Here is a 27,398-nt window from a genome sequence, read left to right on the forward strand (position 1 = left end):
TTCTTTTGCCTTAATTTGTGTTGTGTTTTCTCTTATTTCAGGTTCTCAGAGGACTCCACAGGTGCACTGAGTCCTCCCTCAGTCCGCTCTAGCTCCCCATCTCCTGTTCATCTCTCTCAGCCTGCCTTGTCTCCCTCCCCAACCCCTTCCTCCCAGCCACTTTTCCCAAACTGGGCTCGATCTCCTTCCCCTCAGCCCCCTGCTGCCTCATCCCAGCCTCCTCCCCGGTCCCACTCACCTGTTTCTCCCTCTTCGTATTCACCATACCCCACCTCGCCCAAACACCGGCCCGTTTATCGCACCAAAGCCCTGGAGTTCCAATTTATCCCCAGCCGAGAGTCTCGGAAGGCAGAGTCACACCATGCCCAGCGCAGACGAGCACCCAGCCCGTTAATTTCTCCTTCTGACCGGCCCAAGCTTGGCCCTCCCCGACCCTCTTCTCTTCCTATTCTCCCCACCACGCCCCTCTATAGCAGCCTATATGACCTCCGTGGTTCTATTACTCCTCCCTCACCTGCCAATCCCCTTGGGGACCCCTACTTCTCCCCCTCTCCCCCTCTCTTTGCCCCCTCGGGTGCTCCTCCACCTCCAAATTCCTCTCTGGTGGTCTCTCGCTCCCTGTCCCCCACCCACTTCCTTTCAGGGACTTCATCCCCACCTCTTCACCCCATTCCTCCACCCACTTGCCTGAGTTACCCCCACCTCCCACCCCCTTCACCCACCAAACCCTTTGCCTCCAAACCACTCCCATACTGGACCAAGTATGACGTTGCGGATTGGCTGGGCTACCTGAACCTGGGTGAGCACCGAGAGCGTTTCCTAGACAACGAGATCGATGGCACGCACCTGCCCTCTCTTACTAAGGACGACTACCTGGACCTGGGTGTGACCAGGGTTGGCCATCGTATGAACATAGAGAGGGCACTCAGGAGAGTGATGGACAGGTGAGAGGAGAGAAAGAAGGGGAGGCAGAGAGACGCAAGGGAGGACAGCGATGGAGAGGGATTAGGGTGAGAAAGGGTTAGTGCATGAGAAATAAAGCTAGCACAGGTGAGGTGAAACGTTGATATGCTATTGATTGCTAACTTCTGGGAACATATGGAGTGGGCTGCTGCATGGGGTCCAGGATGGCATGGGGAAAGAGATGGAGAACAGAAAGTGGGGGATGAACAGAACAAAATTTACTTCCTTATAAAGACTTTCCACCTTCCCCCCTATCATCAGGCTGTCTTCTAGCACTTTCCCCATTTCCGTCCTCTCCCCTCGAGATGAACGGAGAGACAGAAGGAGAGATGAGGCCAACCGGAGTTGAGAGAACAAGAAAGATGAGGTGACAACTGCTGCCATCAGAGATTATTCCCTGAATGAAGAAAAACGCAAGAAGAGGTGACTTCGATATCAAACTGCCGGCTTGCAGATGAAGCGATACTGGAGAAAGAGAGAGAGTTGAAGGCCTGCCGAACTGTGAATGCCTGCACTTACATGTTTGATTCAGTCAACGAAAACATGAACACCCACATACACATCCGTACATATCAACATTTAAACAGAACACATAGTTTGAGCTTGCAGGCACTCACAAGGTGATCAAAATGGAAATAATTGAATGAATAGGGGAATCTATCTCCATGAGGAACAACATGAGAAGGTAACATACTACATATCTGAGCCAAATAATTTGAGGGAAACAATCACAATGCTCTTTAGCTTTGTTGTTTTTCTGTAGTTCTTTAGAAAGAGATAGGGAGAAAGAGAGATATTGAAACCTCCTTTGCTGTCTTTTCTCTTTTTCTCAGATTTTGAGCCGAGTCTCTATCATCAACAAATATTTACTAACGGTCTCATTTTTAGAGCAGATTCAATGGAGACCAATGCAGGGAGGGCAAGTACTGACAAACCTCCTGTCTGGCATGACTAGGGAAGCCCTTAAAATAGAGGTCAGTTTAACAGCAGGCACTTATTTGGTAAGACTGTGTTTATGCATGGGTTCCTGTTGTTTGTTTGTTTGTGTGTGTGTGTGTGTGTGTGTGTGTGTGTGTGTGTGTGTGTGTGTGTGTGTGTGTGTGTGTGTGTGTGTGTGTGTGTGTGTGTGTGTGTGTGTGTGTGTGTGTGTGTGTGTGTGTGTGTGTGTGTGTGTGTGTGTGTGTGTGTGTGTGTGTGTGTGTGTGTGTGTGTGTGTACGTACATGATAATGTGAAAGGTTATCACTAGAGGCATGACCGTGGTTTACGTGTTTTTACCTCACCAATGGAGGGATTCTATTTTGCCGAAGCCAGATTGGGGCTTGTGCTTATCTTTTATTTCACTAGAACTTCTTTACCTTCTCATGTCTTATAATGAAATTATATGTATGTATATATATATATATATATATACATATATACATGCATACATATACAGACTGGTCACTGTATTACAAACCCGTAGCAAAAATAAGTGCCCAGACCAACAGAATAGACACACAAGCATTCTACCACACACACATGCAAAGACATTACATCCTCAGACTACTGATAGCAACATACTTTTATTTATATAACATAATGGGACACAGTAAAATATCAATGTATGGATACAAGATGAAGATCATGTTTAAACAAGCAAAAAATCTTTTAAAGAAGAAAGATCATACAACATTGTACAAAGAAAAGTATATATATATATACTGAAAATTTATCAACATTTTTACCACAGACTCTCAAAATATAGAGGTGACTACGACTTCAGCAAACCTATTGACGATATCAAGGCTCCATTTTAAAAGAGGAGACAACATGGAGAAGAGGGAGAGGGAAAACCAAACTGCCTGTATTTCTCTCTTTCCAAGTCACTCTCCCTCTCTCCTTCCAAAAAACACTCTTTCTATGGAGCAAAGGCAAGATGAACATGCACTCTGACATGGGTGAGGGATATGTGCTAACATCTGTTTTAATACAATGATTGTTCCTATAACAATTTTTAAACTCTAAATGGGTCTGGAATTCTGTTGTTGATTTAACATGAGATAATGTTATTTATTGCAGTCACTGTTCTCATCGTCCTTGCTGTTATCGCTATTCTGCAGTGTTTCTTGTTTGTTTCTGAGCGCAAATGCTGGACGGGTGTTTATTCTTGACATCTTTTTTCTTTTCTTTTTTTACAACATGCTATGTGTTCAGATCTCTTTGGTACCTCTAAGACTTAAATTAGAGATGAGACTTTCATATCTTACAATGTTCCTTACCCTCCTGCTTTTCCCTTCCAACACAAAATTAATGTGACCACTTTGTATGCAAGGACTATCAAGGAGTTTATTGTCTCCGGTAGTATATAAACCCTTTACATTCATATTCCCTCACTTCCCAAACTAATAAGTAAATCTAGTGACCTCCAGCCTTCATCTCCCACATCACAAATAGTTGCTCGATCAATTAAAAGGGCTCCTCATCATCACATTGCACTTCCTTTCTCTTTTCTCTTCCTTTCATCTGCTATCACCTTGAGTCCAAACCACAGACGCCTTCACCTTTATGTTACTTACCTGTCTGTGTCTCTTTCAGGACCATCAGTAAAGATCTCGCCCCCTCCATCTCTCTCTGCCCATCTTGCATCTGTTCGTCTTCTCAGAACGAGTGTGGGATTTATGCATCATTCATCACAGCTCCCACTTTAGCATAATCATCAATATTGGATAAAAAGATTGAAGAACTTATTGTATTTTTGAAGTTTAAGACTGGTAAGTATAGTGATGTTGATAACAGTAAGGACAATGAAAGAAATTATCATTCTGAGATGGGAAAAAAAGGATTCCAAGTTTTAAAGAATCTCTGTCTTCCAAATGTTTAACATGAGTTTAACGTGTAATCGAATCATGCTTTCTACACATCCTGTGTTCTCTGTTGTTTCATCTTTTCAGAGTCAAATTCATAGAGCTGATTTGCTTCAATAACAGCTGTTGTACCCTGATGAATGGTAATTCTCACTTTCTTGTATTGTCCACTAGGTGGAGTAAAAGTCGTATGGTTCTCTCTTCCCAGACAGTTTAAATATTACAACTTCTAACAACAGAACAGTATGCAGACAGCTTTTCAAGCTGCAGAATTATCCATGATCATGCTGAGGATCCATGCACATTGAAGATCACATAGCCATTAAAGGGTCTGGACAATGTGACCCAGGAAGAGGTCACTGATCACACACAGGAGCAATTGATGCAGTAGCTGTCCAGGGTGTGCAGAAAGCATCTTTTCTTTTAAACTGAAGAAAATTAACTATGAACAGATAAGAGGTTATTTACAAAATATATATATATATGTGTATGCAATTATACACATTCATATACACATGTTTAAGAAATGAATAAAGGCTATTAGAATTATAATAAATGCAGGAATTACTTTGAGTGACTTGTTTTTTTACTGTATTGTTATTTATTTGGCATATGGACATTTTAAACCTTATAAATGTACAGAATCAGAATTTAACTTTCACACGATTACAAAAATATGCAAATGTTCAGATGCTCAAGGCAGCAACACTACATGAAACACCAAAGGGATGTAAACTTTCAAACAAGATGATCTGCTTCAATTGTTTTGTCTATTCAAGTATGTGTATTGCTTGTGCAGTTTTTGAATGGCAGTAAGATTTTTAAATTCCCTTACCATCTTATGTGACTGCCAGGAAGATAGGTTCTTAGTGTTCTAATCTAAACATATTGCCATTTTTACCCCATGCTAGTCACCTTGTTACATGCTTACTGATGGTTTTCACTTATTTTGACATACGATGAAGCAATATTGCAATATGAAAAGTACTACACAAATACTCATTAGAAACAGGCCTGCTCCTGGAGGGACAAAATCCTGCAGAGATTGCCAGGAGCATGACCACTTGGCACTTAATTTGCTAGTCAGTTCATGAAGTGATTTTTAATCATTGACTGTGGGAACCCTGTTATAACTTAAGCATCTCATAAGAACAGCATTTCAGATCATGCAAAAAAAAAAAAAAAGTGCAGAGCTTGAGGGGTCTTAGTCTCATTTATTGGTTGTCAAACAAAGAACATATTTGAAGGAAACAATCAGTGCTATAAACATCAAGCATTTGTATAGTAAAAAAAAAAAAACATTTGCAGAAAGGCGGGAACTCGTCAACAGGCCACACTCACTTCTCACCAGATTCCACTCTGTAAGAAAAGACCAGTTTGATTATGAATCTCGCATTTAATCCCTTCTTTGATTGCATTTCAACAATACTTCTCAGCCTCTGCCATGTCAGGAGCAGAACTGCACTTTTGTCTACACATAAGCTCAGAGCCCAGTGCTAAACATCATAGAAGCCTTTTACAAATACAACAAGTGTATACTCATTTTAAAGCGATGCAGCTTTATCTCACCTCAAGGAAACAGTGATGGGTCCTGATTTACTCGGTCTTCTGCAAAAGAAAGCAAATGATTTAGTACTGCCCTGAATAACTGGCATGACAGATGTTTACACTTAGTCCACAAGACAAAAGTACACAAATTATCCAGTTCTTTTTATGGCATGTAGCTTTCTCAAATCATTTAAGTTTTTGATAGTTGTTCCTGCTTTGTCCCGAGTAATGAAGCTAAAAATCCTACAAATTCCTTGACTTTCCAGCATCTTCTGCACATTTTCCCAAAAGGAGTGTGTGATATGATTGAGATAGAACTCTTCACACATAGAACACATACACTAACAAAAATATGCACATGTGCAGATGCTCAAGGCGGCAACACTACATTAAATGCCAAATGAATGTAAACTTTTAATCTGGATGATCAGACTTTGTCTTTAATTGCACTTCAACACTTCTCAGCCTCTGCCATGTCAGGAGCAGAATTGCACTTTTGTCTACACATAAGCTCAGAGCCCAGTGCTAAAACATCATAGAAGCGTTTAACAAACCCTACAAGACAAATGTATACTCATTTTAAAGGCTATGCAGCTTTCTCTCACCTCAAGGCAGCAGTGATAGCCCTGATTTACTCGGTCTTCTGCAAAAGAAAGCAAATGATGGCCGCAGGTAAGGCTAACATTAATACGAGTTTTGTCTCAAAAACAGATCCATTGCATAACTGTTACAGTGCAAACGCACCCTGAACCATTTGACAGGCAATAGTGTATTTTATTAAAGTAAATTCGCATACTGTCCGCTTACGTACAGGATCTAACGTTACACGCGCCACGTGGTGAAGGTAGCGCTGACTTACTAATCAACTTACCTAGAAAATTACTTTATGAACTAACTTCTAGTAATCTTTTTTTCATAATTACATAAAAAATAGATAATACACATTTAACAGTTACACGATCAAAAACCAAAGCGCTTACCAGCACATGTACAAGCACCAACATCTATCAATGCCGACTGAAAAGAGAACTCTATCGCTGGCAGTGTGGCGGTTTATATATCCTGAGTAGGACCTTTAGGTCTCCATTAATATCGCCTTTCCAAATTTAAGATTCTAGTTATAAATATGAAGTTTAAACGTGATCTGTATCTTTCTAGAAGTTTTGTTTGTATTATCAATTTAATTAATTAAAAAATAATAATTAATTGTACCCGCAATTGTACCAAACTTGTTCACTAAATATTAGTCTGTGGTTGAGCCTTTCTTTTACTGTCTATGGGTTGAGCCTACTTCATACTAATTCCCTGCGTCCTATACTATCCATTCTAAATAGTATGTTAGATTACAAAAAGTGTGCCCCAAAGCATAGTATGTTGAAAAGAGTTTGCCAAAAGTCCCCGGAAGTTCGATTTTCGGTCGATTTTCAAAGTGTGGATCCGTAGACATAATAAATACAAAGACGCCCCATTGGCCGCTGGATCGTACGTCAACGGCGCCGCCATATTTGTCCGGGCAACTTGCCGTAACTCTCATAAGTGGACTGAAGAAAATGTGCCTGACTATTTTGAGGTTTTACAAACCGTCGTACGATCCAAAGCAGATCTCGAGGAATTACCTTTCACTGGTAAGTCTGAACAGTTGTTTTTGGTTGTATTTGGTCATTATAATATTATGTTGACACAGTTGGCCACCAAAGTCAGACTATTGCAGTATTTAGTTATGAAAAATTTGACTATACTTTTTATATAAAAGAAGAGATAATATAAAGTTAACATGATTCTTATGAAGAATATTATTTATACTAATAATATGCTATAGAAGAAAACTGCCATATACTGTATATTGAACTATTACATCTGACCTTATGTTATGCTAATATTTCATGCAATTTATACTGTACTGTACTGTACTGTAGTTGTACTATTTTTTTAACTGGATCCATAAAGACTATCTTATAATTAGGGGTCCAAGCTGTGATATTAATGTTGCCCATTAGAGGAACCCACAGGATATGGAATCTTTTAAGCCCAATCCTTTTCTATAGGTTTCCATCCAAATAAATCCGGTTTCCGAAATAAATGCATTTAGTTCATTTGTATAACTATGGTCTACTGACAGTAAAAATCAGTGAAACGCTTATAGCCTAGATAATTAAATGTACAGAGCGGAGATACAGGGCTATGAAAAACACACATGAACAGACTGAGAAACAGCTTCTTTCCAAGAGCTGTGATCTCCATTACAATCTCTGCACATGCAGACACACCTTGCAGCTATAGTGACATAATTGCACTTTATTTTGCTGTAATTGCTGCTGTTTGTAGCTGTTTATTGTTGTTTTAAGTTGTTTTTGTTTAGGTCTTTAACTGAGATTCACCAAACAGAATTTCGTTGTACTATGTACAATGACAACAAAGTCAAAACATTTTTAGACCCCAATAAAACCCATTTTCAAGTTGCCAGACACATTAAATGTAATACTGTTTATTTAAAATGAAGAGACAATTTAATTTCTTTCACTATATTATAACATTTCTACAAAGACATTTATTGTTGTGGTTAATACTTTAAAAAAAAACTTGCAGCATAATGTTAGGAGCCAAACTATATATAGAAACAAATTACATAAATGAAAAGAGCCTTAAGATAAATGCTTCAGATCAATAAGGTTGAGCTGCAAGTTATCTTCACATCCTATGACATGTGATTCAAGAGAGAAAGCTCATATTATGGTGTTTAAGACAGAAAAAGCCATTTTCACAATGAAATACGCTATGAATATTTCATGTACATTAAATTATATTATATTAGGGATGTCTCTACAATTATTAACCCAGAAAAACAAACCAAATCTATGCTTGACACGCATGAGTTTCACAATTCCTAATAATAATGAATAACTCTCAAGCTCTAACTAGCGAGATTCTTAATAATTGGCGACAGAACTTTTTTCGTACTGAAGTGTTTATTTGTTTATAGAGTGGTCTTGCCCGGATCAATATGGCGGACTCGTTGACATATTGCAGCAACGGCCCAAAGCAGCCAATGGGGCGTCTATGTATTTATTAGGTTATGTATATTGATCCGTGCAGGCTATAACAGCTAATATTGCCCACAACCCATTGCGCTTTAGAGGAGGATTCGGCTCAGAATTAAATACACAAATAAAAAAGTGTTAAAAAAAATTATATTAAGGGGTTTGAGTGACTAATATATAATCAACATTTAACCTGATTTAAAAAAAAAAAAAAAAAAAAGTTAGGCTATATTTCATCTGCAACAATGTGGATTTTATAAAGATTCATTTGACCATTAACTTATAATTGCATTCATTTATTGCATCATTATGCAAACACTTTAGGAGAGTTCTCTGCATGAAAGACCTATGGCAGATAAACGTGCTACTTCTTTTTTATCCAATAGCTACAGTAGGAAATTAAATGAAATGAAATGTGGAGGATTTTAACTGTGACAAGATGACTGACAGGCCAGTTTACATTGGCTGCATGCAAAATCGCAGACTCTCAGGTACTTATTTTGAATAAAAGTACGTTCTAAATAGTATGAATGTGTGTGAATGTAATCTGGACATACTACATTTGCCATGTTGTTATTATCATGTGACCTACCTACCAGCGTCAGTAGAGTGGTGCGGAAATGACGTCACTTTGTAGGCCAACCGGCAGTTAGCATCACACTGGTTTTCCCATAGGCTTTTGGATTATTGCTAAAACCAAGCTTTGTGATCAACAAAAGTTGATGATACTTGCACGTTTTGTCCATCAATATAATTATCACAGATGAACACAACTTTTATGAATTTTGAAGCCTATAAGCCTATTGAAAGATAGGCTATAAATGAACTACACCACGGTCCCACAACGTCAACGTCATCACCACTAAGCTTCTGACAACTCTTTCAGTCTTTATCTAAAAACGTTTTCCCAGAACGTTTGAGTTAGAATAGTTTGCAAGAGCACAACGATGCTGTAAAAGCGGACTGAGCTTACTTTTTCGGCGTGATGACGTTTAATCTCCTCGACAGCCTCTGTAGTCCCATTTAGCCACTTGTCAGCAACCGCCTTTTTTAAGACACGTAACGGCTTCAAAAATGATGTAATATTGATTTATTTTATGTCATGGAATAAAACTTGTGCTCACCACAGACCTTATTTCAGCCATTTAACCAAAACCCCATTCAATAAACCCATTGACTTCGGGACGATGGAACCGGAAGTGCTAAATTGCTAACCATGTTTTGGCCTACAAAGTGATGTCATATCTGAACCACTCTGTTACGTCGCTTCACTGCCATTCATAAATAGCCTCCCGTGGCCTCAAGTGTCCATCTTATGCACACTTCAGAATCTTGCCAGAAGAAGTAGGTCATCCGGGTACTTTTTGCCTACTCTTTCCTGAGTACTGTGAATTCGGACACTTCTTTTGTCACATACTGTTTTTTGCCTACTATATAGTAGGGAACTATGCGATTTTGGATGCAGCCAGTGACAGCATGTAAAACTAACTATGCGATAGAGCGTCCATTAAAAGATGCAATTTAATGACATGATAGTATGTCCCAAAGCTTGTCTATTCTCTTGCTACACACTCAAAAGTATGTACTTTTTATTCACAAAAAGAGTACATACTTCTAGACTTTTAGGGCGTAGCATAAGTAGGCGAATTGGGAGGCAGTTTTGCTTGGTTCATTAAGAGTGGTATACATTTAAAGCTCCAGCATCAGCATAAATATGTAAGTAATTTAATTATTATTATTATTTTGTGTATAATTATATCAATTATGAAGGTTAATTCAAAATGCTTTAGTATGAGATTATACATAGAGATATTTGGGATGGGCTCTTGCCAGTGTGTACAACAGCTGCCATATTTTTAATACTGAGTCATAGACTTTGTTCAACTCAATCTGAGGGTCCCCCCTTCTTTCTTTCCTTCCCTTCCCTTAAGAACCACTGGATGTGCCAGACAACTGTTGTGTGGAACCCCTCAGAGTGACCATGGGCATTTCTGAGGTATGTACATTGTGTTTGTAATAAATTTGGCTGTTACAACAGACACAATTCACAGAAAATGAAATAGTTCTACCTACCGGTAATTAGGGGTGGTAAGTAGAAAGAAAAAGTGTGCAACAGATATGGGTCTCTTAGGTTATTCTTGAATTAAATGCATCCACACTAATTGTCTGGACTGAACCCATTTCATTATTACTTTATACTGTGAGGAGCAGCTCTCTGCTCAAATGAGAGAGAGAGATGGGGAGAGGGAGGAGTGTTGTCATGTAGTATGATCCTCAGAGTGAAAAGTCCGCAGCTGCTTCGGAAAGAGGGGGAACTAGAGAGAGAGAGGAGAGGAGAGGAGAGAAAGAAAGTGACAGGAAGCCACATCATTAAACACTGACAGCGGGTCAAAGACAGAGAAGAGGAGAAAGAGGGTGTCCAGAACATACCATAACCATATGGTGGTCTTAAAAGTGGAAAAATCTGTTACTTTGGAAAAGAAAAGTGTAAACTAAAGGAAACTTTCCCTGGAAAAGATAGAGGTGAGTTTGTTGTCTCGTTTTTCTCTGCCCTTCATTTATTCTTGATGTGTTTGTGTCAAGTTAGATCACATTGCGTTGATGAGTTCTGCAGCATTCATAGACTATTTCTGTCTGATGTATTCATAAGTTGCTATATATTTCTTCAGTGTGTGGGTGTGTGTTGAGTTATGTGTGACACTCAAAACGGGGACAGGGGGAGGAGAGAGAAAGAGAGCCAGGGTGGGTGAGGGGTATCGGGGTTTGAAGGGCTTTGGAAAGGGGGAGAAAAGAGAAAATAAGAGGAGAGAAGAGAGAGATTCACAGCAACGTCATGATGATCTTTTCCGAGAAATGGGTCATTCCCTTCTCTCAAAAGTTACAGAACCGTTCAAACTATTTTTGATCTCGATTTTGATCAATTTGATTGCACTAAAATGCTATTCTTCGTAATCTGCTAATCTAGATTAAGTTTTTTTGGGGTGTTTTACAATACCTCAAAACTTCAATCTAATCCCCCCACCCTCCAAGTAGTGATGATTTAATTCAGTCAAGCAGATTTGTTCATCCTTTTATTTACTTACACATAACATTGCATGAGGGTCCAGTATGACCCACAGAGATGAGTTACGAAGAATTAACTCTTCTGGAGTCTATTAGGTTAACCTTACACAAAAGGCTGAATGTAAACTGAATGCAAAAAAGTGAAAAAATTAAACTACTGTTATCACATAATCACCCTCATGTAACTGCAAACATGTATGACTTTCTGTCTTCTTTGGAACACAAAAGCAGATGTCTTGATGATTATTTTTTCCCCATGTCATTGCAGTGAATGCATTGCAGACTGAAATTATGTAAAAGAGCACCATAAAAGTATAAAAAAAAATTGCCATGTGCAATATATTTCTTCTAAGTCTTAGTCATACGGTTTGGGTGCAAAACAGACTAAAACTTGTTATTTATTCACTGAAATTCTTCCCCTCCAGTGAGTGGAGTGGTTTAATTGACTTCCATAGAATGGGGGAAAATACTATGGAAGTAAATGGGGCCAATCAACTGTTTGGTTACCTATATTCTTCAAACTATCTTCTTTTGTCTTCAGCAGAAGAAAGAAATTCAACCAGGTTTTGAACAACTTGGGTGAGTAAATGATGACAGCATTTTCATTTTTGGGTGAACTATCCCTTAAAGTCAGCATGAAATGCAAATTTACCAATCAGTCTACTTTCTAAATGCATCGTATTGATCTCATTGCGATTCATCCATACATATGTTTAACTTTATCTTCATTGAGCTCGTAATTTTTCATCAAAATGTTATAACTGAATCATCCAGTGAATTGACAGACTTCTCTCTGGTGACATATTGTGGACTTCTCCAATGATTCAGTCCCCTTAAACCACTTCTCTTTCTTACAATCAACGCAAGCTTGCATTCAGATCTGTCTCTGTCCAATCAACAACTGATAGATAAAAAAAAAGTCCCCACCCTACAATCTGTTTATCTCAGATGTACGGAAGTCACAATACGGAATGTATCAATCTGATTTATGAACATTTATCAGTTTTTTTCTAACAAAACGAATGGTCTCATTGCAAAGATCCATCTTAATAACAACTTACATTTCAGTCTCTTCCTCACACAAAGCTACAGCAAACTTGGAATGTAGTGTATGAATCCTATGGGCCACGTTTATGATTCTTTCATGGTGTTTTTTTGCATCCTTTTTGAAGCTTGAAAGCTTTAGGCTCTGTTCAACATCAAAACATCAAAGAGAGTAAAAAGATGATGCGAAATTAAAGACAGCATTTTCATTTTTAGGTGAACTATCCCTTTAAGTTCGTGCTCCCTGCTCATATTCTCTAAGAGCACAAGGCTGTCTGGAGGGAGAGGAACAGAGAGGGAACAGGAAGTGAGGTTAAAGTTCAAATATAGGGTGATTTACTATACCCATGACCCCTGCAGTGGGAAAAGGGGATATAAAGAGACCATTTAGGACAATGCACTGAGGGACATAGACCCGTGAGGGATTGAGAGAGAGAAAGAAGACAGACAAATAACAGCTTGTTCACGCAATTCCCTTCTGTCATCTTGTTCTCACTCCGTGTCTTGTGACAAAATGTGGTTTATTGCATTTACAGAAACAAATGGCCACAGGCATGTTGGGCTGTCAATGGCGTGTGTTTGGGGCAGCTCAAACATGTGCCTGTGTGGGCTTGTCGGCCAGCCACATGTACCAGTGTCTGCAAGCTCATGAACATGTGTTTCAGAAGAGAACTAGTGTGTTTGTGTGTGTGTTTGAGTATATATTGGTGTTGATGAACTTTCACCCCTGTTTATTTTTGGGATGGCTCAAGTTTCAAATCCCAGAGCTCTGGATCAAGGCAGATAGCAGTGGAGAATATCGAGCACTATCTGTCTCACTATAACCCACAACTCTCAAAGCCACTTCAACACTCACATCTGCTTTTAGCCATTTCAGATTTTTTTTACACTTTAACTAGTAACATCTTTAATCCAGAAAACTCCTTTGATCCTCAGTAAATAACCTTATATATTACTATCCTCCTTTCTTCATGTACTTGACTTCAAGACCATTAAACTTGTTTGTTGGAGCCATGCACTTTCCGACGCAGTTCGTAAACTGTAGTTTAAATAAAAGAAAGCTTGTAAAAGACAACGCCCTCCCAGCATGCTATTAGACACAGTACGATATTCAGCTCTGAAACACATATCTTAGTATTGTATGCCTGTTAAAAGACAATCTAGAAATAAATTCCAGCCTTTTGTCCTTCTGACATGTCAAATTGCGAGTACAAGCAAAACTATTGTATTGGCCTCTATTGTAACAAACAAATATATAAAAAATACTAGTAATCTTGCTCTAAATGTGCATCAGTAACAGTTGTTTGTTGTATTGTTTGATACTTCAGTCGTCTTGGACTTATACTGACAACTAGTGGTTTGGATGCAGATTCACACACACAAACACACACACACACACACACACACACACATGGTTTTGGTTGTCGACGCCAGGATCAATTTATTGCACAGTTGAAATTGTACAACAACAGGGTGGTTACCAAGGTGAAATAGTATTCAGCTGGTCATGTGATCTCAAGACGTAATCTTCCATGAGTCGACCCACCCCATATAGAATAAAAAAATCTTAATTTCATGTGAATATAGATGATTTTAAACACTTTTCAAAAGTACTATTAATTTATTTGGTAACACTTTAGTTTAGGGTCCAATTCTCACTATTAACTAGTTGCTTTATAGCATGTATATTACTGGGATATTGGCTGTTTATTAGTAGGCTACTTATAAAGCACATATTAATGTCTTATTCTGCATGACCTTATTCTACATCCTTTAATCTTACCCAATACCTAAACTTAACAACTACCTTACTAACTATTAGTAAGCAGAAAATAGAAGTTTATTGGGGGGAAAAAGTCATAGTTAATAGTTAATTGTGAGAATTGTACTCTAATCTAAAGTGTGACCATTTATTTTTCTGTAAACTTTTTTCAATGAGGAAAATGAGTGCACCTTTAATGCTTTCATGTATCTCTATTCCAGATTAATCATGTCAACCCTCCCGGCAGAGACAGGCCCTGAGGATGCCAACAATCAGAGCTTCTGGATGGTAAGTGAGAGGGGGAGGAAGGACAGCAATGAGTCAGATAGGATCAAGGACCTCTAAGAAATACCATCCGCTTCTGTTTTGTTAAGTATGTGTTACCAGAAATGCACGTGGGTGATGTAGCTTGTCTTGGGTTTTAACACCTAAACAGTTTTATTCACAACAAATGACAAGATTTTGTTCGGACATTAAGTTAAATGGTTCACAAAAGCTACTGAACACTCTCTATTAACCAAATTAAGATTGAAATTCAAGTCAAGTGTTTTCACCTCTTTGAGACTATTTCAGCATGGTTCAAGGTTTTTTTAAACTTTAATTTCCGTCTATAAATTTCATCCATTGTGCCTCCACCCATTTTAATTAGCTCAGCTTTTGTCTCTCAGCTCCTTAATTGGTTTACTTTTCTGTTCCCCAATACTGCTGGGAATCATGCAGTAGCTTGCCTTTTAATAGTTTTATAACCTTTTAAAATTTGTTGTCTAGTTGTTTCACCATTGTGAGAATAGTTCTCAGTAATACAGTATTTTTCTTCTGTAGAAATTCTGTAGTATTTTTAAGATGTTCTGAGGCTTTCCTTCTTAATCTAAAACACATGTGGAAATGTGAATGCCTACAGTATGTGGATAAAAAATAGGTGTCTTTGCTCATGTATTAGGTGTCTTTGATATATATATATACAGTGCAATGCATAAGTGAATACACCCATGCTAAAGTTGACTAAAAAGAGGAATAAAAAATCATATTTTGGAAATTGAACTTAATGCCTTAATTTAAAAAATTAGGAAAAATCCAACCTTTAACGACACCAATTTTCTTTGCGAATGAATAATGTATCGTAAATAAATAAATGTTCTTCCTTAAAATACATGGTGCATAAGTGAGTACACCCCTATGTTAAATTCCCATAGAGGCAGGCAGATTTTTATTTTTAAGTATTTTTAAGTATTTTTTTTTAGGATACTATGCATCCTGATAAAGTTCCCTTGGCCTTTGGAATTAAAATAGCCCCACATCATCACATAGCCTTCACCATACCTAGAGATTGGCATGGGGTACTTTCCATAAGATCATCTCTCAATGCAAATCAAACTAGCTTTTAGGCTAACTGAAATAAAACCATGCCAATCTCTAGGTATGGTGAAGGCTATGTGATGATGTGGGGCTATTTTAATTCCAAAGGCCAAGGGAACTTTATCAGGATGCATAGTATCCTAAAAAAAAAAAAAAAAAAATACTTAAAAATAAAAATCTGCCTGCCTCTATGGGAATTTAACATAGGGGTGTACTCACTTATGCACCATGTATTTTAAGGAAGAACATTTATTTATTTACGATACATTATTCATTCACAAAGAAAATTGGTGTCGTTAAAGGTTGGATTTTTCCTAATTTTTTAAATTAAGGCATTAAGTTCAATTTCCAAAATATGATTTTTTATTCCTCTTTTTAGTCAACTTTAGCATGGGTGTATTCACTTATGCATTGCACTGTATATATATACGTGTGTGTGTGTGTGTGTGTGTGTGTGTGTGTGTGTGTGTGTGTGTGTGTGTGTGTGTGTGTGTGTGTGTGTGTGTAAAATACTAATTGCAGCAGTTAAAATATTCCTAATACAGTAGGTTCTTGTGACACTGAAGATGGTAATAATGTGATGGTATTGTATATATAATTATCTACAGGCACTGTTAACTGTCATGTTCATGTTCAGACTTATATTTAAAGCAAATAACAAGCTGTTATTTAGCAGTTGTGTTTATCCAAAGTGTTTTACTAATGCTACCTGATGTTAGTTACACACATACACACTTGTTCCTGTATCATTCTATTATTGTCTTTGGTTTGAACTAATGATATGGTCTAGCCTCTAAGCCTCACAGAATCCTTACAAAAACCTTTTTGCACTTTCAGATTTTTGTTTGACATTATTCAATGTTATTAAATAAATATATAAATTTTATACTTTCTCTTGGGGACTGTTGGCTGGTCGCCACAAAGTAGGTAATTTTAGGTTTTCTATAATTTTTGGGATAAATTATCTAAAAATGATCATTTAAAATATATTTTCATTGGTTAAATGATTATTTTACATATAATTTGCATTTAATTTAGCATCTAAGTAAGTTTTTATTGATTAGTGTTCTGTGGTGATTTGTTGTTATTATCAATGCCATGCCATCTAGAGCTCCCACTACCACTTTGTATGAAGCTGTTTAAGATTCTCCTCAGCTCTCCTCTTAGCCTGAGCACTTTTTGCTGAGTTGCCATCCCATCTGGAGCTTGGCCAGTGGTACAGTTTTCAGTGAAATGCTCCGACCACTGATGTTTAGTCAGTTTACAACAACCACACTGATATCGCCTGCAAGGGTTTTGTTGCATGTCCTACCTTGTAATTGGCTGGCGGCTGACCAGAACTGAGCGCAGTAGGGTTTTTGTGTTCATCCCAGACGCTGTGATTGGTTAACCACAGCATTGGCAGAGGATTGCAGTGATGAAATGCTGAAAGTTTGAGCCAGAGTTGAATGGGGTTGATTTTTAAATAGGCTTGTCTGTTCAGTGAAACAGCTCTGTTTAAATACTGCAGCTTTGAGTCCAGCTGAATGTTATATTCCATTTGACAGGGATTGTGTTATTTGTTGGGTTTCTGCGATTCTCTGATTGGTTGGCAGGTGCTTCTCTGCACCGCTCTTGGCCAGAGTTGAAATTCCTCAGCTGTTTTTACTTTTTTCTAAGACTGGGGAAAATATGTGGTGCAAACCACAGCTAAGAGAGAGAGAGAGAGAGAGAGAGAGAGAGAGAGAGAGAGAGAGAGAGTGAGAGAGAGAGAGAGAGAGAGAGAGAGAGAGAGTGAGAGAGAGAGAGTGAGAGAGAGAGAGAGAGTGAGAGAGAGAGAGAGAGAGAGAGAGAGTGAGAGAGAGAGAGAGAGAGAGACAGGAAGAACCGACAAAGAACGGCACAAAAGGAAGATGTAGAAGAGAGAGATGAATTGATCAAATCGTGGGGGAGCCACTAATGGTTGCCAGCAAAATAGTAGAACACGCTCCACATCAGCAAACAAAACGCCCATTCTGAAATTGTCATTACATTCGCTCGCCTCCCTCATTCTCTCTCATTTACCGTGTTATTGCAGTTAATCAACCCCTTTCACTGCGCTGTCCATGCTATGCTCCACTTGCCATGGCCTGAATTCTCTCGTCTCGCTGGTCCTCATCTAGTCACAGATGGTTTTTTTCGGGGGAATAATGTTTGAAATGTGCTTTGGTTTTCCACACCACATGTTGTCTTCTGCCGTTTATTTTAGAAACAAAGCTTACGCTATACCGATAACTTGTTCAATCCATAGCAAACAAACCCAGTGACCCTGCTGGAAAAGAAATGAGGCCAATCGCTCAGATGACAGAAGGACATTTTCCCTGTGTCATAGAGTAAATACCTCATTCTTGACCTTTAAATAGACTATAAACCTTTAGCGCCAAGAGCCAGTCTTTCATTTTCTTTTCCCTCTATATTATACTATTAACCTTACAGTTCTATCCATGTTCTTTCTCAGCCAGGGAACTACCACAGTACAGTGAAGAGGACCGAAGATGCCTTCCAGGCATGTAATGACATAGTGACGTGTTTCCAGGAGAGGGCCAGGGTCGAGAGACAGTACGCGCAGCAACTTAGTGAGTGGAGTACCAAATGGAAACCCCTAGTGGATGCGAGTAAGTACTGCAGTTTTATCAAGAGCTTGGATACAGTACTATACCGTTCAAAGGTTTGGGGTTGGTAAGATTTTTTGTTTTTGAAAGAAGTCTCGTGCTCACCACGGCTGCATTTATTGGATCAAAAATAGTAAAACTGTGAAATATTATTACAATTTAAAAATAACTGTTTTGTATTTTATTATATTTTAAAATGTCATTTATTCCTGTGATTTTCAGCATCATTCGAATATGCTGTTTTGACACTATTACTGTCATCAATATAAAAAATAAAATAAAAAAGCTGTGCACTTTAGTATTTTTGTGTAAACCGTATTAACCATGTAAACAATTTTTTTTTCAGGATTTGTTGTTAAATAGACCTCAAACCTTTGAACGATAGAGCACATTACTGTACAAGAGTTTGGGGTCAGTGCGATTTATTTTTATTTATTTTTTTAGTTGTTGTTGAAAGAAATTTATATTATTATTATTATTAATAATAATAGCAGCTCAACTGTTTTCGACATTGATAATAATAAAAAATGTTTTTTGATGCTGTAAATGATCATATTAGAATGATTTCTGAAAGATCATGTGACACTGAAGACTGGAATAATGATGCTGAAAATTCAGGAATAAACTTCATAAAAAATTAAAAATAAGAAGCTTTGCAGCTTTGGTAAACAACAGAGACTTCTTTCAAAACCATCTTACTGTACCAACAATCTTACCAACCCCAAACCTTTGAACTGTATGTTCTGAATAGAAAACTAACTTATTTCTTACTGTGTACTACTATGCAATATGTACTATATTCAGCAATAGTAAATAATGTTAAAAATCAATTGTTTGCATACAACAATTCTAACTTTCATGACCTGACTATGCTATTTAATTCAACAAGTTCAGAAATAATACAAATTAATATTTTGCATTTTCAGTAAAATTTTGAATGTGTAGAACGCAATACTAGCGTATTTCCTACTGCATACTATGCAGTATGTACTGAATATTTAAAAATTAGTATGCATAATAGTAAATAATGATAAATGTTTTATTTATGTTGTTTTATTTATGCATTTCAATGTTTACTTTAACATTACAATTATGCTAATTGTCTGCTAAATGATTGTAACATGACCTCACTGTGTTGTCAAGTATTTATAATATTTTGCATTTTCATTCAAATTTTGAATGTTTAGAACATAATACAATATTATTGCTAACTGTAGACTGTGTGCCAATGTAAAAAAAAATAAAATTGTATGCAGTAAATATCAATAAATGTTTTACTGAGGTTATGTTTACATTCAATGGATATTACAACTATACAAAATTAAAGCTAGACTATTGTCACATGACCTCACTGTTTAATTCAACAAGTTCATCTTGGTAATTAATATGAATATTTTTAAATTCATATAAAATTACATATGCAATTTTGTCTAACTAAAAAAAGTATTGTTGTATACAGTATTTCCCACACATCCTTGAGTCTGTTTTAAGGAACCTTTCATTTTTCATATTGAAAAATGTAATATTGTATTGATTTGTGTAGCCTAATTCATTCTTTTATGGTATCCGTATACCACCTTTCTTTTTTCTTCTCACTGTTAATGTCTGTAATCTTTCATTTGCAATAAAAAACAGAAAAAAAGTATTTCCCTACTTTTAGTAAATGCATGCCTTAAATTGCATTCAAAAATGTGCATAGTGTTGTGTGTTTACATACTGCATACTGAAAAATAGTATGAGTAGTGCCATATTTAACATAACATGTGAGATATGTAAGTTTTTTTTTTCTGTGACCTGCATTTTACATGAGATGCCCACATCTTTAGTTTAGTATCTGATGAAGAGGTTTCTGTTTGTGACCCAAAAAGGTCCTCTCATTTATTTCATGAATGTTTGTCTTTGTCCAGGTCCTCTCTACGGCTCTCTGTTACGAGCGTGGCAGTGCTTCCTCTCTTCTGCTGACCGCCTCTCCTTACTGCACTCCTCCATCTGCCGGGCTCTGGTGTCAGAGGATGGAGATCGCATCCGGACATGGCAGAAGGACACTTTCCATAAGAAGATATTTGGAGGTTTCAAGGAGTCCCAGGATTTTGAAACGGGTTTCTCACGTGCTCAGAAGCCCTGGGGCAAGAGATTGAAGAAGGTAGAAAGCAATGCAGGGATTTGGGATATATATATTTTTTTTTTACTAATTTCACTTTTTCTGTCTCCAGATAAGAATGTATACATATGGTAAATGTGGAATAACTGCGAGTTAACTGTGTTTTTTGTGACAGTTAGAGAAGGCCAGGACAGCGTTTCACAAAGCTTGTCGCAAGGAACACATGGCTCGTGAGCGGGAGACCCACGCCCAAGGCAACCCTGACATTGCCATTGAGAAACAGAGGAAGATCCAGGAAGAGACCGAACTGGCTCACCAGGAGACAGAGAAAGTGAGTGTTGTGTGGGGGAAACTATCAGAAAGAGAGAGAGAAAAATCAATGAAAAAAAAAAAGAAGCAGAAAAAAAACTACATTTACGGTACATTTACAGACTGCATTATGATACAGTGAAATTATACAACGTATGTCACACTGCTTATTGATCAAGAGTAAATCTACAGCACTCAACAGAAAAGAGAAAAGAGCTGAGGTGGAAAACCAACAGACAACTTAACACATGTAAATCTGCTCATGTTAGTCTTGTGACATAATCTTTCACTGGCATTCAAGGGGACATGGGTTGTAATTTAATTCATATTTGAAATAATTTTTTATATACTGTAAATATGTTTTTATTAATTATATATATATATATACACTATCGTTGAAATATTTGGGTTCTGTATGATGTTTAATGTTTTTGAAATTAGTCTCTTATGCTCACCCAGGCTGCATTCATTTAAAAAATACAGTAAAACTTGTATTTTAATATATATAATAGTGTAATTTATCCCTGTGATGTGTTTTACGGTGTGTACTTTACTCTTAACACCTTTTACCTATTTATTTATTATTCTCAGGTTAGGTAAAGAAAGTCAAATCTGACCTAAACCGTAAGCATTCAAAAGGTACTTAGAATTTGGTCAGAAGACTCCTCTGTGGTTATGTTCTCATTAAAAGTCTTCCAGCATCATAAATCTAAGTCTCAGTAGGCAGATTTTGTAATCAATTAAATTTATTTTAATTGGTTACTTTTCTTTTTATAATAAACAAAAATATAAAGGCGAATACAACTTCATCGTTTAAGTATAAAATACAATAATCACGTTTTGAATCAAAGGTGTAGTAAGCTCTGGGCTTCTTATCTTCTGCTTGGGGTTTCTTGTCCTCAGCTCTGGGCTTCTAGGCGTCGGGGGCACTGGCGTATCAGTATCCCCAGAGGCAGTCAGTTCATCAGTCTTTTATACTCCTTGTTTACAACAGGCATTTGGTTGACACTCCTCCAAAGTTTCCCAGATTCTTCTCCAGTCAGGTAGCCTGACTACGTCAGACTTCCTACTTCCGCTCAATTTCATTTCGCTTCTGTAGTCAGTCTGAGATAGCAGCTTATCTTTCAGTTTTCCATCGGCCTTCAGACGGCCGGGCCAATCAACGAACAGAGGGCGGGCTGAGAGCCGTGACGTAGATGCTGATTGTACCGTGGATGTGTAGATTTACTTCACATAATCTGCAAAAGTCGTTCAAAGCCATGTTTACTCCGGTATTTCGCTCGATGGTTTTGTTTTCGCATCATACATGTGTTTACAGTGGAAGCTAGATGCGGCTGAGAATGCGCATAACACACGCCATAACCAAAGGTCATGTGATTGGCTTACGGGTAACCAATGATTTTAAACTTCAGACAAGCGCCCCCACGCGAGAGAGAAAACACTTCTCTATTATGCCATTCCAGACTCTGTCTACGAAGCAAAGTGAAGTAGCAGAGTTTGGTATTACCAGGCTACCAGTCAGGTGCAAGCGGTCCACTTCTTCATGTCCTTGAACTACAGTAAACTCAACTAAGATGGCTGAGTTCATTTAAAGTTCTAGGAGTCTAGCACACACACATAATCGCACTTTTCTGCTCCTCTTAACATGGGTTGGCACAGTCACATATACATACATAACCAATTACTGTACATCTATGCCAAAACAATATAAGCCATCTTTTAGAAACAAAATAAATAATAACATTGAATGCAATGCATTATATCCAATACATTGGCTAAATATGTGTAACAATAAAGGCATCTATAATAAACAAGGAGGCAGGTAATTGCATTTTCTTGATATTATACAACAGATGGCAAAGCTGAATTTTCAGCATCATTACTCCAGTCTTCAGTGTCACATGATCCTTCAGAAATCATTCTAATATGCTGATCTGGTTCTCAAGATTTTTTATTTTTTTATTATTGTCAATGTTTAAACTGTAGTGCTTAATATTTTTCTGGAAACTGTGATACATTGTTTTTAGGATCCTTTGATGACAGTCAATCTGAAGGGTCACATGAGCGACACATCTGACTGATTGACTGCAAATTCCTGTGTGCAGGTGCGAGCCCGCTATGAGAAGGTTCTCGAGGAAGTGACGCGTTATGCTCCACGCTACATGGAGGAAATGGAGTCTATCTTTGACCAATCACAAGAGGAGGAGAGGAAGAGGATAAGTTTCCTCAAACAGGCTTTCCTTTCCATCCACAGACACTTGGATATCACCAACAATGACAGGTGTGTGAGAAGAGTCATTCTGGTCAAAATCTCAATTTCAGTCAATTTCAGTATTACTCACAATGAGTGAATTATACAAGTTCCCTCTCTCTCTCTCTCTCTCTCTCTCTCTCTCTGTTAGCATAAAAGCCGTGTACAATGAGCTCCATAACACTCTGATGTCCATCAGCGAGCTGGAGGATTTGCGTTGGTGGAAGAATACACATGGGCCGGGAATGCCCACTGACTGGCCTCAATTTCAGGTATATTGCAAGTACATTTATACTTCCAAACACGGTAACACGTTAACTAATGTAGTTAACTAGTATTAACTAATGAACCTTATTGAGTGTTCCCCAAACACTGACTAAAACTTGAGGTTGGGTTCTTGTTAGGGTCACCCATGTCACTCATGTCTCTGATATCCTGGATTCTCATTCACTATAAGTCTATGGGGTTTTTCCTTATTTTATCATCCGCAATGAGAAATGTGCAATAAGTGGCATTCATATGTCCAGGGCAAAAGAAAGCTGTAATAGGGTTGGTTTTAAAGTATTGTTTTGAGGTTAATGCATTCCTGAGGGTGTCAGAGTTAAGAGTGTTTGAGTTAATTTCTGTTGTTATCTGTGATATTTAATTATGTATCTAACAGAGGCACATCTTGAAATAGACTGCGTTCTGTTGTGCCAAAACCCACATTTACTCCTTCTCTCACTCTGTCTTTCGCTCTCTTTCTATTTCAGGAGTGGACTCCAGACAAGAAGCATAAAAAGGGAAAGAAGGAGGTGGAGCAGAAAGCAGCAATGATGGAGAGAAGGTCAGTTTACTACTTTGATATTTGCTGTGGGGCTCTTACAGCACAGGGCTGCCCGACTGTTATACACAAACCTGACTTGGACTGGCCTTGTTATTGTTTGCTGCTGTGTATTGAACCTTTGCTAAGCTCAGCTGCCTTGGTTACTGTTGCTCAGACAAGCTTCACAGGACATGAATTGGGGTTTGAACAGTGTGATTTTCAGTAAAATACAGTTGCAAACATTGAGTGGTTATTACATACAATACTTAAATGAAGTGTGAAAACATTGCAAAACATTTTTAGTCTTTACAAAAATCTAAAATATATACAGTATTGTGAGGAAATCTGTGGAGTCTGCGAATCACAATTGAGGCAAACTCTGATCACAGTCGACTTAAAAGAGAAAAAACTCATTTGAAAGACATTACAAGTGATAACATTAGTGTAAGTGAACAACAGAACTGTTCCTAATGTTTCTACAACACATTCACTACAGTTACTATCGACAGTACAGTTCAATGAACTGAATCGATATGATAATAAAAAGATGTTAAATAAGTAAATCATGTGTCATGATTATACGCAAGTTTTCTAGCAACGTTTTAGAGTATCGGATAAATTCTGTTTAAACCTGTCCAAGGATGGTAATAGTCCGAAATGTTCCATTGAATCAACTTCCATTGATATCCTTTTGTCTAGTGTTTCACTGTAACACAAGTTTTGTGAGTTATATGGTACTTAGAAGTTTTATATAAGAAATGAAGAAAAAGATGATCACGTTTTTCTGATGTACAGTATTACTATGGAAACCTGTTTCTGTCAGAAAAAAAATACATTGGTAAATCATAATTATGACATAAAAAAATCATAATTATAATAAAAAGTATTAAATACTAAGTCAACATTATGAGATACTAAGTCATAACTATGAGATAAAACATCAAAATCGACATACTGAGTCGGAATTATGAGATACAAAGTCAAAAAATAGATAATTATGACAAAGTCAATATTTTTGTAATAACTGACAAAATTTGTAATAATAATGTCATAATATGTGACCCTGGACCACAAAACCTGTTTTTTTTTTTTTTTAAATGTATACATAATCTGAATGGTGAATAAATAAGCTTTCCATTGATGTATGGTTTGTTAAGATATGACAATATTTGGCCGAGATACAACTATTTGAAAATCTGGAATCTGAGGGTGCAAAAAAATCAAAACATTGACAAAATCATCTTTAAAGTTGTACATTTATGTTCGCGATTGTGCTGCATTCACTCACAAAAATAAATGTTTTATATATTTACAGTAGGAAATTTACAAATTATCTTCATGGAACATGATCTTTACTTAATATCCCAGTGATTTGGCATAAAAGAAAAATCGATAATTTTGACCCATACAATGTATTGTTGGCTATTGCCACAAATATACCCGTGCGACTTGTGACTGGTTTTGTGATCCAGGGTCACATATCATCTTTTTTATCTTATTATTTCAACTTTTTGTCCTAATTATGTTTTTGTCCATTTCGAGTTTTTATAAATTTTTGGCCTGGTTTCACAGACAGGGCTTATATTAAGTCAGGATTAGGCCTTAGTTCAATTAGGACATTTAAGTAGCTTTTATAAACGTGCCATAAAAAAACATCACTGATGTGCATCTTGAGACAAAACAATGGCACTGACATATTTTAAGATATGTCAGTGCAAGTTGCTTTAATTTAAAACAGCTCAAACATGCATTTTAGTCTGAGACCAATCTCATCATTTCAACTTTTTATGGCATGTTTATGTTTTTGTCATAATTTAGACTTTTTAACTTAATAATAAGGTCGGAGTGGTCTGCAACATTTTTAATGCAGTGCTTAGTTGATTGACTGTGTCTGTTTTCCCTCCTTGTCTCAGTGTAATGATTGGAGGAGTGAGAGTCAGAGCTCTTTATGACTATGTTGGACAGGAGACAGATGAACTCTCCTTCAAAGCAGGTCAGCTGTCTTTGTGTTTGTATATTCATATTTTGTGTCTATATGATGTACGTGTACCACCTCTGATGCTTTCTGTTTGTTTGTGTGTGTGTTCAGGTGAGGAGTTTCTGAAGATAGAGGATGAGGATGATCAGGGTTGGTGCAGAGGCATGATGGATGGAGGGAAAGAGGGTCTTTACCCTGCTAACTACGTGGAGGTGGTGTAGATCCACAGGACGACACAGAGTTCCCGCTCTGGGGTACATAATTGCCTACAGGCACCCAGGTTTAAGCCAGTTTCACAGCCATGTTTATTGAAGTTTGCTTTGTTTTCTCTGAGCGGATGACAGATGGTGCAGGTACGGGTTTAGAGCTGAATTAAGTGTGTGAAGTTGGGATCTGAACAAGAAAATGCATCCAAAGTGCTTTCATTACGATCTTACTTGAGAACATTGTAATGTAGGCCTGGTTTCACAGACAGGGTTTAGATTAAGCCAGGATTAGGCCTTAGTTCAATTAGGACATTTCAGTAGCTTTTATAAACGGGCCTTAGAAAAAAAACATTACTGATGTGCATCTTGAGACAAAACAACGGCACTGACATAATTTAAGATACGTCAGTGCAAGTTGCTTTCAGTTAAAACAGCTCAAACTTGCATTTTAGTCTGAGACTAGCTTAAGCCTTGTCTGTGAAACTGGGCGTATATGTTTTATTGTGCATCACATTGTGGCTTTAGATCAAAATATGCAGAGATTTTCATACAATTATGATATGAATAGGTACAAAGATCCTCTAATATATAGAGAATATGAACTGCATTGTCTTGATGTATGCATGAACCTACAGAGTATTTTGAGGACAATGTCTCACACCAAAGACTTCAGTGCATATTTACATTTTATCAATGACATACTTCTTCTGATGAGAATTTTGTTATATCTGATGCCTGTGTAAAAGGGGCCAGATGGGTATGATGTCATTCACAGCTGCGAATTTCACGCAAGGTGTTATGATGATATGCTATATTTTATGTGCTTTGATCTTGTCATTAAATGTCACTTGTCTCACATTTAGTAATTTTAGTTACACAAAGGCAGTATTAATCAACACCATTTTAAAGTGATATCCATGGGACCCATTACGGTCTCTTCTTGTGTATTTCTGTTGTGTTTTAAGATGTCATTCTAACCAAAGAAAAAGTATGTATGCAAATAAGCCCAATGTTCGTTTGTGCAGTAGTGGTGGTAAATTACATCGGATCAGGGCCGTAGTTTATGCACCATCACTAATCAAATGCAAATAATACCAGTATTAAAAAGGATACAGATTACTGGGAGTCTTGTTCTTATTAATCATCTTGGAAAAACTTTCATTATGCACATACACATTATTATACATAATATACATTTTATTATTCCTGTTCATATTTCATTCTGTGCTTGTCCCCAGGCCACATGCCAGTGCAAGGGGCTTTAAATAATAATTGTGTGTGTGTTAAGACCGGTTTGAGTGTTAGACCATCGGAGTGAGGATAAAGAGAGTAAAGTGAGGACATTTTGGCTGGTCCTCACTTTCTGAGACCCCTTTAAAGGCAAATATATGTGTGTGTGTGTGTGTGTGTGTGTGTGTGCGTGCAGACTCGTATTAGTCAGCCTGCTCACGTATCTCAGGATTTAAGCTCCACTGGACCCCACAGGCAGCACATCTTTT

The 27,398-nt window shown here is 37.5% G+C and overlaps 2 protein-coding genes and 1 long non-coding RNA gene across 6 annotated transcripts in view; 2 read left to right on the plus strand and 1 right to left on the minus strand.

Annotated features, from left to right (window-relative positions):
• Positions 1 to 5,142, plus strand: part of shank1 (SH3 and multiple ankyrin repeat domains 1) — a 123,778-nt gene extending 118,636 nt beyond the window's left edge. The window contains exons 26-28 of the mRNA XM_084425591.1: positions 42 to 944; positions 1,225 to 1,937; positions 3,983 to 5,142. Of these exons, the coding sequence (XP_084281717.1) occupies positions 42 to 944; positions 1,225 to 1,312 (991 nt within the window). The 3' untranslated portion in view covers positions 1,313 to 1,937; positions 3,983 to 5,142. The remainder of the gene's footprint in view (positions 1 to 41; positions 945 to 1,224; positions 1,938 to 3,982) is intronic.
• On the minus strand, positions 5,008 to 6,406 carry LOC311301013. The gene is made up of 4 exons (XR_014629392.1): positions 6,337 to 6,406; positions 5,962 to 5,999; positions 5,378 to 5,416; positions 5,008 to 5,167 (listed from the first exon to the last, which is right to left on the minus strand). It is a non-coding gene; the product is annotated as an uncharacterized lncRNA (long non-coding RNA).
• A 445-nt stretch (positions 6,407 to 6,851) lies between these two features.
• Positions 6,852 to 27,015, plus strand: LOC311306646 (protein kinase C and casein kinase substrate in neurons protein 1). 4 transcript variants are annotated; one of them, XM_084435161.1, is made up of 11 exons: positions 6,852 to 6,981; positions 10,326 to 10,917; positions 14,485 to 14,551; positions 18,096 to 18,252; positions 20,157 to 20,392; positions 20,526 to 20,681; positions 22,765 to 22,940; positions 23,062 to 23,182; positions 23,663 to 23,736; positions 25,629 to 25,708; positions 25,805 to 27,015. In XM_084435161.1, exons 3-11 carry the CDS (start codon positions 14,492 to 14,494, stop codon positions 25,912 to 25,914), a joined length of 1,170 nt encoding a protein of 389 aa, XP_084291287.1. In that variant the 5' UTR covers positions 6,852 to 6,981; positions 10,326 to 10,917; positions 14,485 to 14,491; the 3' UTR covers positions 25,915 to 27,015. The 4 variants fall into 4 exon arrangements, with proteins under 4 accessions (XP_084291287.1, XP_084291290.1, XP_084291289.1 ...); XM_084435164.1 differs by having other exon boundaries at positions 6,864 to 6,981; positions 10,326 to 10,390; XM_084435163.1 differs by lacking the exon at positions 6,852 to 6,981 and adding an exon at positions 12,002 to 12,036 and having other exon boundaries at positions 10,635 to 10,917.
• The last annotated feature ends 383 nt before the right edge of the window (positions 27,016 to 27,398 follow it).

Source organism: Rutilus rutilus, assembly GCF_951802725.1.
Source record: "Rutilus rutilus genome assembly, chromosome: 1".
In the NCBI taxonomy this organism is placed as follows: domain Eukaryota; kingdom Metazoa; phylum Chordata; class Actinopteri; order Cypriniformes; family Leuciscidae; genus Rutilus; species Rutilus rutilus.